At 38.6% G+C, this 12,314-nt stretch overlaps 1 protein-coding gene and 1 non-coding gene across 7 annotated transcripts in view; both read right to left on the reverse strand.

The window, feature by feature from the left end:
- The window catches only part of CRYZL1 (crystallin zeta like 1), a 35,726-nt gene that overhangs the window by 13,557 nt on the left and 9,855 nt on the right, over positions 1–12,314 (reverse strand). For all 6 annotated transcript variants that reach the window (XM_065913512.1, XM_065913513.1, XM_065913514.1 and 3 more), the window contains 5 exons: positions 9,912–9,983; positions 8,260–8,337; positions 7,656–7,728; positions 5,000–5,044; positions 3,200–3,268 (listed from right to left, as the gene is read on the reverse strand). In XM_065913512.1, coding sequence (XP_065769584.1) covers positions 3,200–3,268; positions 5,000–5,044; positions 7,656–7,728; positions 8,260–8,337; positions 9,912–9,977 — 331 coding nt within the window. In that variant the 5' untranslated portion in view covers positions 9,978–9,983. The remainder of the gene's footprint in view (positions 1–3,199; positions 3,269–4,999; positions 5,045–7,655; positions 7,729–8,259; positions 8,338–9,911; positions 9,984–12,314) is intronic.
- LOC136152579 (small nucleolar RNA SNORA70) lies at positions 6,110–6,244 on the reverse strand. Its single transcript, XR_010660251.1, has one exon. It is a non-coding gene; the product is annotated as a small nucleolar RNA SNORA70 (small nucleolar RNA).

Below are 12,314 nucleotides of genomic sequence, written 5' to 3' on the forward strand. Positions count from 1 at the left end.
AAGTACTTATCATGTTATAAAAACTAAGATAATTAATAAAAGAGAGCCATATATGGATCAATAATAACAGTATTACAATTCTTTGTAATTATCATTTCAATTCTTTCTACCACAAGTCCAAGGAAATAATGCTGAAAATGTGTGCCAATTTTTTTAAATTTAATTCTTATTTTATATTGGAGTATATTTGACTCAAACATTGTGCTAGTTTCAGGTGTGCAGTAAAGAATTCAACTATAAATATACACATACCCATTCTTGTTCAGATTCTTCTCCCAGGTAAGTCACCAGAGAATACTGAATAAAGTTCCCTTTACTATAGAGTAGGTCTCTCTTGATCATCTATTTTATATGTAGTAGTGTGCATATGTGATGGACTTCCCTCATAGCTCAGTTGGTAAAAGAATTGGCCTGCAATGCAGGAGACCCGGGTTTGATTCCTGGGTCAGGAAGATCCCCTGGAGAAGGAAATGGCAACCCACTCCAGTATTCTTGCCTGGAGAATCCCATGGACAGAGGAGCCTGGCGGGCTAGTCTGTGGGGTCACAAGAGTCAGACATGACGTAGCGACTAAACCACCACCACCAGTGTGCATACTCCTAATGTATTTCACCCCCCTACCTTTCTTTCCCATTTGGTAACCATAAGTTTTTTTCTAAGTCTGTGAGTCTGTCTTTCCAGATTCCACATATAGGTGATATAATATTTGTCTTCCTTTGTGTGACTTACTTCACTTAGTATGATAATCTCTAGGTCTGTCTATGTAGCTACAAATGGCATTATTTCATGCTTTTTTATGGCTGGGTAATATTCCATCATATATATATGTACCATACCTTCTTTATCCATTACTCTGTTGATGGACATGTAGGTTACTTCCATGTCCTGGCTATTGTAAATAGTGCTGCAAAGTACATTGGGTGCATGCATCTTTTTGAATTATGGTTTTCACTGGATATATGCCCAGGAGTGGGATTGCTGGATCATAGAGTAGCTCTATTTTTAGTTTTTCAGAGAGCCCCCATATTGTTCTCCATAGTGGTTTTACTAACTTATATTCCCAGCAACAATGTAGGAGGGTTCCCTTTTCTCTACACTGTTACCAGCATTTATTGTTTGTAGACTTTTTAATGATGGCCATGCGAACTGGTGTGAGGTGATACCTCACTGTAGTTTTGATCTGCATTTCTCTAACAATTAGCAATGTTGAACATCTTTTCATGTGCTTTTTGCTATCTGTATGTCTTCACTGGAGAAAGGTATATTTAGATCTTCTGCCCATCTTTTGATTGGGCTTTGTTTTGGTTATATTGAGCTGCATGAAATGTTTGTATAAAAAGTAAAATTTTATGTTTGACAGAATGGCTTGAGAACTGAAAGCACAAAAGAGCTGGAAGAATTTATTCAACTTTTTACCTCTATCCTCAATATTCTGCAACAAGATTAGTAAGACATCTTCAGGGAGTTGTTTGGAACCTAGTTTTTTGGTTTGGTGGAAGAACAGACTTGCTAGGTGGTATATAAATTTACTGTTTTTAATAGTCCAAAATCCAAATATAAGAGTCCAAAATTGGCCCCACATAGTCTGATTACCAGTTATATTATTCAAGAAAGAACTTAGAAAAACATTTAATGAAATAGTTCAAGAATACGAAAGAATGTATGATGACTTATAGGTAAGTTATGAAGAAACCATGAATCCTAGCATAGAAACAAGGCTGGCAGCACCACTGGAGGCCCGTGGCGCTGCTGTGTTCATGTCCTCTTTCCTCGCCCACAAAGGTAACTTCCACATGACTTTTCCCCTACATGTTCCTTATATCCTTAAATGAGATATGCCTCATTAAATTTTGTAGTTTTGAACTTTATAGAAATAAAATGGTATCACACTGTCGTATACTTCTGCAACTTGCTTTTCTCACTTAGCACGGTTTGTGAGGTTCACCCATCTTGATATATTTGACTGTTACTTATACACTTTTACTGATGAGTTAGTGAGAAATATCTTTGGTTATCCATTTTCCTGGTGATGAACATTTACACTGTTTCTCTTTATCCCACAGTGACAAACCATGCTACTATATGGGGTCTTGTGCATGTCTACTGGTGCACATCAGGCCTCTCTGGGGCACGAAAGTACCAGGAGAGTTACCAGGTTTGAGCTGTTAATACATCATCACCTTTATTAGATCAGGTCAAGTTATTTTTCTAAAGCATTTCTAGTAATTTATACTCCCAGTGCTCAAAAGATTCGGCGGCTCCTCATCCTTGCCAGCACTTGGGATGGTCAAACTTTATGACTTTGTCAGGCTCAAGGATGCATAACCATGGTTTTAATGTGCTTCCCCCGATTCTTAAGGAGATGCAGCATGTTTTGTATGTCTATATAATTTATTCACTTTAAATATTTAAGAAGTAAATTTAGTTCAGTTCAGTTGCTCAGTTGTGTCCAACTCTTTTCGACCCCATGGACTGCAGTACGCCAGGCCTCCCTGTCCTTTACCAACTCCCTATGCTTGCTCAAACTCATGTCCATCGAGTTGGTGATGCCATCCAACCATCTTATCCTCTGTCATCCCCTTCTCCTCCCACCTTCAATCTTTCCCAGCATCAGGGTCTTTTCCAATGAGTCGTTGCATCAGGTGGCGAAAGTATTGGAGTTTCAGCTTCAGCATCAGTCCTTTCAGTGAGGACTCCTCCTTCCAATGAGGACTGATGCTGAAGCTGAAACTCCAATACTTTGGCCACCTGAAAAGAAAATTTTAAAATTAGCACTTGAGTTAAATTGAGTATTGGCCAAAGGATATTAGCAACAGAAACCAAGAATAAGTGTTTTGAGTCTTTCCTGACTCAGATTCTACAGGTATTGTCTAGATTTTATACATTTGAAAATTTTAATAACCAAGAAAAAGAAGTAAAAAATTCTGATTAGTGATATAATTTCAGAGCCAAGGGAGAAACTGCTTTTCAAACCTCTTACCATGAACAGTGTAAGGGAAATGTAGAGGTAGGAACACTGTTCAGTTTCAAAATAAAGTTTATAGATAAAAAATTTAAGCTAGAAGTAGTCAAATGATGACCACCCAATAGTTATTTCCTAGGTACACTCACGGCAGATGCAAAGCAATCATGTTGTTAAAAACCACACACACTTGGGAAGTAAGACTTATGAGCTCCAAAACACTGCACAACCACATACCCAAGTAATGCTCATGGACTCGAACAGCTTCACAAAGTCCAGGGTCTTCAGAATCCAGGGGCAGAATTCCTGAAAATTAAAACGAGAAATGTTAAGGGCAACTATCTAAAAGTGAACTCACTCCTAATGAGAGGCCAGTAAGCATTAGTCTAAATTTTCCTCAGTGGAATTTTGAGGAAGGTTCCAGTAGTAGTAAGGAGAGATTTCAGAAATAAGGAAGCATAGTGGATAGCTTGTTTTCTGATATGAGCACTGTAATACCTATACTACCTCTTTTTCTTCTTCCTCTTTCCCTGAGTGATGACAGAGATGATGGCTGACATACAGAGTCAAGTCAGAGACTGGGGGGCATCTGAGCTCCTCATTAAACTGGCCCCTGACATACGGCTAACCTTCCCAGAGTTTGGTTCTGTAACATTCCTCAATATGCTTCCAATAAAATCCCATTTTCTCCTGAGTCAGTTGGATTTTATTTTTGGTCTTTTACAGACAGAATCTTGAATAATACAATGTCATCTGACTTCTTTTTTCTTTTTAAAATTTTATTTGTCTATGGCTGCACTGGTCTTCATTGCTATGCTCACTGTTCTTCACTGCTATGCTCGGGCTTCTCTAGTTGCGGTGAGGAGGGGCTACTCTTCAGTTGCGGTGCATGGGCCTTTGGAGCTGCGGCTCGTGGGCTCTAGAATGAGGGGTCAGTAGTCGTGGCGGTCGGGCCCAGCTGCCCCTCGGCGTGTGGGATCTTCCCAGACCAGGGGTCAGACTGCTGTCCCCTGCACTGCAAGGTGCACTCGTATCCACGGGACCACCAGGGAAGTCCCTTACCTGACTTCCTGGGCAGATAATAAAGACAGAAATAACAAATTCTCAAAGAAAATACCCCCAATCAAAGGCAATTCTGTTAAAAGCTGATGACAACTTTCCTACACATTTATTCTTAACAGCTTCAAGCATGCTGTAAAGCCGTATATTTTCTTAGTTTATGTGACTGTCTCCTATGAATACTTTCTACAGAGAAATGGCAACTTCAGAAACGACTTAACTACTTCATAGTTGTTTGTATGAATGTCTAGGACACAGTATAAAGAAATATATTTGCAAAATGGTATTAACCATACACTAAAATAAAAAAGAATAAATGTCTTCAGCAAAGTTTTGGTTTTTTTACGAGGGCAGTAAGGGAGCAGCTGCATACAGTTTATTCGAATGTGGACAGAAGAGCATGTGCATAGTCAAATCAGTCAGCAGTCTTCACGTAGATGGATTGTGACTTTTCCTTTCTCTGGAGTCGTCAGTCTAATTATAGACTGAGTTTCTACCCGGGAAGGGCTGCACCAGGGACAGCAACTGTGGCCATCTTTCTATCCTGTGTGAGCTTAGTTGCTCAGGTGTATCCAGTTCTTTGCAACCCCATAGACTGTAGCCCGCTAGGCTCCTCTGTCCATGGGATTCTCCAGGCAAGAATACTGGAGTGGGTTGTCATGCCCTCCTTCAGGGGATCGCCCAACCTAGGGATCAAATCCAGGTCTCCTGCACTGCAGGTGAATTCTTTACCATCTAAGCCACCAGGGAAGTCTCTTTCTATCCTATCTACAGCCAAATACTGAAAAGTTTTAAATGTTCTGCTATTGAGATCAAACTCCCAATTCTCTTCATCAATGGATACTTGAGAGTAAATTCCAAAACTTAGGTAAGTACTTGTATATGAAGCAAGGTCACAGTAAACATTAGCAATTGTACAGAAAAAAGAGACAACAGGAAGACAGATGACTTGAAATAAGACTATGACCTATAACTTACCCACTACTTCATCATCTGGTTGAAAGAATGATACCTTGCTTCCAACTAAAATGTGGAGAAAATTAATAATCATTATTATGAGGTTATTAGAGATAACCTAATAATTAAAATTCAAAAGCCATAGATTGATAAAAGTCACTGACTCAGAAAAAAGGTCAAGAACTTTTAGGACATTTTGACAGGCTGCAAGGGACAGTAGGATATAACACTTCAAATGTGGACTCTGCAAAATCTGGGCTGTGCGGTTGTTGACACCATGGAGCAGGATGTCTCTCTGTTTAGCTAAGGATGAAGGCATAAAGAAAAACAATCCACTTCACAGCTCTTACGCTGACTACACTGGGTACACTGGGCTCCCCTCCTCATGTAGCTAGTCCAGCGTGTCATGATTTTAGCTGCAGAACTGCAGACACGCAATGGGAATTCTGGTTAGAGTTACATATGCAATTACTTTGATTTGAGATTATGGAAATAAATTCAGAATGGGGCCAAGAAATTTGAGGACTATACAGAAGTGATAAGTTATACTTCCCCTGTGTATGTAGAGAAAAGGCCTCCACCATCAGTCAATTCTGTAGAATATTTTTCTTCCAATAGTTACAAGAGCAAACAGGAGGAAAAACCCAAACCTCACTGAATGTCTACTTGTGCCCAGCATTTTAGTGTGTTTTCACATTTAATCTTTTTTTTTTTTAACAGGAAATAGCATTTATTGGTGAGCGTGATTAAGGAGGGAACAGAGCTGATGCTCATGAGTGCAGGGCCCGCCATTTGTCCAGGGGACCACGATTAGGGATGTATTTGACCCCATAGCCGTCCGGGATGAGTCGCTTTTCTGCCACCATGTTCTCAAATTCATCCGCATTAAACTTGGTAAATCCCCACTTCTTGGAGATGTGGATCTTCTGACGGCCAGGGAACTTGAAGTTGGCCCGGCGGAGGGCTTCAATCACATGCTCCTTGTTCTGCAGCTTGGTGCGGATGGACATTATGACCTGGCCAATGTGGACCCTGGCCACTGTGCCCTGGGGCTTTCCAAAGGCACCGCACATACCTGTCTGGAGTCTAGATTGAGAAACAGCAGGCCAGTCATGAATGCCCACTAGGAAGAGTTGTCTCCAAGGTACCTTAGGGCTACCTGTACAGGCAACAGGTTGCATACACTACCAAGGAGGCTGCTGTTTGCAGCCATTGCACACTGGGCCCCCATGGGGAAAAGAGCACAGTCGGCTTAATTGGCTGCAAACACATTTAATCTTTACGGCACACCCATTACGTAGGTATTATTAGACCTGTTTAACAGATGAGGGGACTGAGGTGCAGCAGAGAAGTCAGGCAGAAGTCTGCCATCTGGGAGTGGCGCCTCTGGCTGGCTCTGTTCGCAGAAGGGTCCCACTCTTCTGCGTCTCTGGATCCTGCCTGTGCCTCCATCCCCCAGTATTCTTGCTTTCTGTGCTTTCTCTTTCCCTCCTGCTGCGCATTCTTGTCTTCCTGAAGTCACCCTGATCCTTTCTTCATGGCGTCCTGCATACTCCTCTTATTAAGGACTGTCCTTCAGACAGTGGCACTGCCAAGGAGTCCATGCAATCTGCGTCTCCTTCATTTCCCCTCTCCCTGCATGGGCTCATCAGCATTCTATGACTTCACACACAACCCATCAGCTGACAACTTTCAAATATAACCAGAATCTTGTAAATCATTTTCTGCCTTTACGTGTTTTGAATTCTCCTGTTCCAGTCAATTATTAAGTTCTGCTGACTTGACTTTCCCAGTATTTCTTGAATGTACCTTTACCACCTCTGTCTATAGTATGGACTTTGTCATTTCTTGCTTGTTGGGTCTACGGCTCAAACAGTGCTCTTGTCTACAGCCTGGGCTGCCTCAAATCCACTCTTCATATGGCCACCCTAATACGTTCTCTATAGCCCAACCTGAGATGAGATTCAACATGATCTGGCCCTTGCCTACCCTCCTGCCTCATTTTTTGGGGGCAGATGAAGGAATCAGTGTTCATATCATCATTAAAAGATTTTGTTAGTTATTTTTTATTCTGCAATTTTTGAAGGGGAATTTTCTTGACAAACTTTTTTTTCTTCTGCCAAGTATCCTGCCTATGACTCTTGCCCAGAACATCAGGCAGACTCTCAGTCTCCCCATCAGGGATCAAACCTGTGCCCCCGGCAGTGGAAGCTTGGAGTCTTAACCACTTGGATTGGCAGGGAAGTAGTCCTATTTACCTTTTAAATACTCAATTTTAGGCACACTTTAAAAATTTATTGTGAGTGCAGTTATTGACCATTATGTAAATTTTGACCCAAAGCCAAGTTACACAAGTAATTTATGCTGGTTTGTAAACATCATAAAAAGGACAATACTGGGGGGAAAAAAAAGGACAATACTGGTTATACTATTCAAATTGATTACTCATGGATTTAAATACATAATCTCTAAATATTTATTTACTAAACTGTTATAAGCGCTTCAATACCATTAAGTTCTATTTTTCTTTTTAATTAAAAAAGGAAAAACACTTCTATATGGTTTCTTTGTATTGAAAAAGTGTGTATAATTTTAATGTGTCAGTAAAACAATTAGCTACCATTTAATTACCATTATTTTAGAAAATAAATACAGATACTTCTATTTGTAAACTTACCATCTAACACAATTCCAGCAACTTCTCTCCCAACAGGAAAGAATTCCTTCTCCATCTTCATTTCTGCCAGAAGCTAAATAATGACAAAGTCTTGAATTTATTGTCAAGAATAAATTCTAACCTCTATTCATACATGAGAAAAGAAGGAGCAAAAATCAAACCACAGAAAAAGCAAATATGACTCCATTTTTGGCCATCAAGATAAAAAGCAACTATCTTCACAAAATAGGTTCCTCTGTGGAGTAAGAAACCAGGTTTGCTAAAGGATTAGTTGATATGTATAATTTTAATGTGTCAGCAAACCAGTTAGCTACCATTTAATTTCCATTATCTCAGAAAATTCATACAGATATTTCTATCTGTAAAGTTACCATCTAACACAATTCCATATAAAATATTTTCATATAATAAGATACATGAATTCAATTAGACTGACAATTTACATTAATATAGAAATACACAATAATTTTTTCCCCTAGCTGTTCTGTTCTTCTAAGAATAACTTCTTGGTATTCAGAAATCAGTTATTATTATTAAAATTTTTGTATACCAAATATATTTGACTTTTGACCAAATCAAAGCACCAATATCTTAGTGTTCATACCTTTGTATTTATCTGGCTCAGAGCACAAGCTTTAACTTGAAGTTTCACATAGTTATCTTCTGTAACAGGAAGATTTTCCTAGAGTCAAATGATAAAACAATTACACATTCCTTTGAGAATACTGCCTTCATGTTGCAAAAATTTTCATATATAACTGAACAAAATCGAAATCTTACATCTAAGTTAACTGAAAAAGCTACAAACAATTACTTTATAATATATAATATAAAAGAATGTAGGGAATTTGGGGGTAAAAAATTTCAAAAGTCTTAAGGTACTAATCTGAAAATGTACTTCCAAGCTATGGACAAGAATATATGTGTAGGTAATGAACACAGGATAACAAAGTAGAGCAATAAATAGTGTGCTTCAGTTCAATTTAAATAATCTCAAAGCATCAAACCTTCACGTGGGCATGTCCTTAAACACATATATACATAATAGATACACTGTACTGACTATGGAATTTTCTTAATGCTATACAGAAAGTTCTTTAGTGTCATTTGTTGATCTCTACCTTATTTAACATCTGTCTTGGACATTTTAGCATGCCCCATGGGACTCTGGGGTCGAAATACAAACTTAATGGAACTTAATTTACCCCTCATATTCCACAGCTAGATATAACTTCAAAGGCAAAGATATTTCAAACTGAGGTACTTAGTGTCGTCCACCAATGACACCAGTAATTAAAGTGCTTTCTTCAGTCCTTGATATGCCCCAAATTAGATCAAGTGTTGGCTAGATGCTAGAGCAGCGACCTGCACAGTGCCCCCTGTGTTCTCTGAGTGACCACTCCCTGTAGTTGACATGAACACAGTCTTCTGGGATATCCCTTTTTAAAACTCAGATTTGATACTGTTGGTGATTACATGAAGATATTCAGCAATATCGATAATTGTATACTCATGATTTGTGTGAACCTGGTGATAATTATTTCTGGGAGCCAGTCAAACCTCTTGGACTCAATGGTAAAAACCAAACTGTCAGATTAGATTCCTAATCTAAATGATTTTGTAGTTGTTGAAACAGAAAAACTGAATTGTGTTCACGATCCAGAGATTCTTATTACTACTCTGAAATATGCAAACAATATGAAATACATACCGCACTTAGTTTTTGTCTCTAAACTAACAGTGGAATGGCTGTGGCCTGACACAAACCTTTCAAACAATCACTAATAGATAAAAGTTCTACTCTCTACCCTTAAAGTAGTAAAAAAAAAAAACAAAACTGGAAACCTTTAAAGCTTAGTGCACGAAGTAACTCTGCAATACTCAGAAGTTAATGTGAAAAACAATGCTTTTCCACCTCTTTCATTTCACAATATGAAAGTATTTCTGAAATATGTACAATCTAAAAAATCATTTTATTGTGGTATTCAGAATAAATAAATTTTGCAACACATAAAACTACTCAAGTTGTTCAGTTTCTTATATCTTTTCTACTACCACACTGAGGAACAAAAAACTCTTTTGCAGCAACTCTTTTAAAAATATACCATAATATTGACCACTGTTTTCATATAAGATTAAAGTAATTTATAGGGTGCCACTCAAAAATAATTTGTAACGTGGTATTTAAAATTATGTCTGTGACATTTGTAAAATACACTGTCTTGTTCCATCTAAAGATTAAACCATTTTTCTTACCCTTTCTCGGAACACAAATGTTACTTCTTCATTTGTAGAGCTCTGTTGAAAATATAAGCCTTTCATAGTCACCTGAAAACAATAAAAGAAAAAATATACATGAAATATACTAACCAACAAAACATGCCAGATCAACTGAAAGCATAAATTGAAAAATAGTTCTAAAGGATAAAATGACAAATTTTTTTTTAAATTTATTTATTTATTTATTTTTTTAATTTTATTTTATTAGTTGGAGGCCAATTACTTCACAACATTTCAGTGGGTTTTGTCATACATTGACACGAATCAGCCATTGAGTTACACGTATTCCCCATCCCGATCCCCCCTCCCACCTCCCTCTCCACCCGACTCCTCTGGGTCCTCCCAGTGCACCAGGCCCGAGCACTCGTCTCATGCATCCCACCTGGGCTAGTGATCTGATTCACCATAGATAATATACATAAAATGACAATTTAAGTGTAGTCTTCAAATGAATTTAGGTAATAGTTCTTGAAAGCAATCAAACAAGAGAAGATGCAATAACCTCAGGTACGTATTTGAGAATGGGCTTATAGTTCAGCCTTCACACCAAGGTGAGACTGTGCTTAACTTCATCTCACTATTCAACAAACATTATGAGATGTACCTGAAAAAAAAAAACTGTGCAGGCCAGAAGGCTCAATTTTAATAACCAAAAGTGTCATTTAAAGGGCTTTCAAAGTCTTAAAAAAGTCCATTAGAAAGGAAAAAGTGGACAATCAAGACAGTCGTTGAAATTGTGTCCCTAATTCCTCTGTATCCATTTGTAAGACATTTGTTGTTTTCAGTTGCTCAGTAGTGTCCAACTCTTTGTGACCCCATGGACTGCAGCACGCCAGGCTTCCCTGTCTCTGACCATCTCCCAGAGTTTGCTCAAACTCATGCCCATTGAGTCAGTGATACCATCCAACCATCTCGTCCTTTGTCATCCCCTTCTCCTCCTGCCTTCAATTAAACCTGTATTCTGTGGACATCTTGAAGCATCTCTAAGGATTCCACAGTTGTTTCTTTAATTTCCATAGTAATTGTATGACAAGACTATTTTTTAATGTAAATTTCATAGAGGTACCATATAAAATCAGAGAAAAGTTCACAGATCTGAAGTATATAGCTTGGTGAACTTTACAAAGTGAACATGGCCATGTCATAGCAGGAAACATGTCACTAGAACTCCAGAAGCTCCCTGGTTCCCCTTCTAGTCACTGTCCCCCTTCTAAGGATACTCAATATCCTGATATTCAAGCAGAGTTAAGCTTTGTCTGTTTTTGACTTTATATAAATGAATTATGCTTCTCTCAGTATTATGTTTATGAGTTTCACTCATACTGTTGCCTGCAGTTGTATCTATTTCATTCAGTTACATAGTATTCCACTGTATGAATTACTAAATGTCCATTGCACTGAAGATAAGACATCTGATGGTTTCCAGTTTAACACATTTACAAATTAGCCTAAGAACATTCTTATACATATTTTTTGATGAAAGTACTACATTATTATTGAATTTATTTTATGAATGAGGAAACTGAGACTTACAGAGGTACATTCCTAGGGTCTCATAGCTCCAGCTGGGCCAGAGCTGAGACAAATCAGATGTTACCAACTCCAAAGTCATTTACCTTTACCATTATACTTAATGGTTTTTACTGAACTACTAACATTAGATGTAAAACTAGAACCCTATCTCCTTTAGTTCAGGACTGATAATCAGTAAGTGCTTGTTGACAGAACTAGCTACATAACTTGCAGGGTTCACTGCAAAATGAAAATGTGGGGAACCTTGTTCAGAAACTAAAATTGCAAGACGGTAACAGCCAAGCATCAAACCAAGCATGTGTGCCTTCTGACTGTGAGGTCCAGTGTGACTGCAGAGGTCTTGTTCTTATGAAGCTGGCCCTGCAAGCTGAATCTTAATGGATCTAAAGAATCTTTATAGAGGGTTTTTACTGAGTAGTTCAGTAATGGTTGCTACTTTCCAGAAGGTGGTAATCAAATGCTGGAACTAACAGAAACGAGTACACATTCCAAACATAGAGAATTTATGTGTCTCTAGCCTTCTGGTTAAGGAAGGTGTGTGTGTGTGTACACATCAATAAGTTTGTCAGGGTGGTAGGGGAGAGGGGAAGAACCTAAGCATAGAACTGGTTAAGGAAGGTGTGTGTGTGTGTGTGTGTGTGGTTAAGGAAGGTGTGTGTGTGTGTACACATCAATAAGTTTGTCAGAGTGGTAGGGGAGAGGGGAAGAACCCAAGCATAGAACTGGTTAAGGAAGGTGTGTGTGTGTGTGTGTGGTTAAGGAAGGTGTGTGTGTGTGTACACATCAATAAGTTTGTCAGAGTGGTAGGGGAGAGGGGAAGAAGGAAGGGGTGTGTGTGTGTGTGTG

Source organism: Muntiacus reevesi, chromosome 21 (assembly GCF_963930625.1).
Source record: "Muntiacus reevesi chromosome 21, mMunRee1.1, whole genome shotgun sequence".
NCBI classification, from domain to species: Eukaryota; Metazoa; Chordata; class Mammalia; order Artiodactyla; family Cervidae; genus Muntiacus; species Muntiacus reevesi.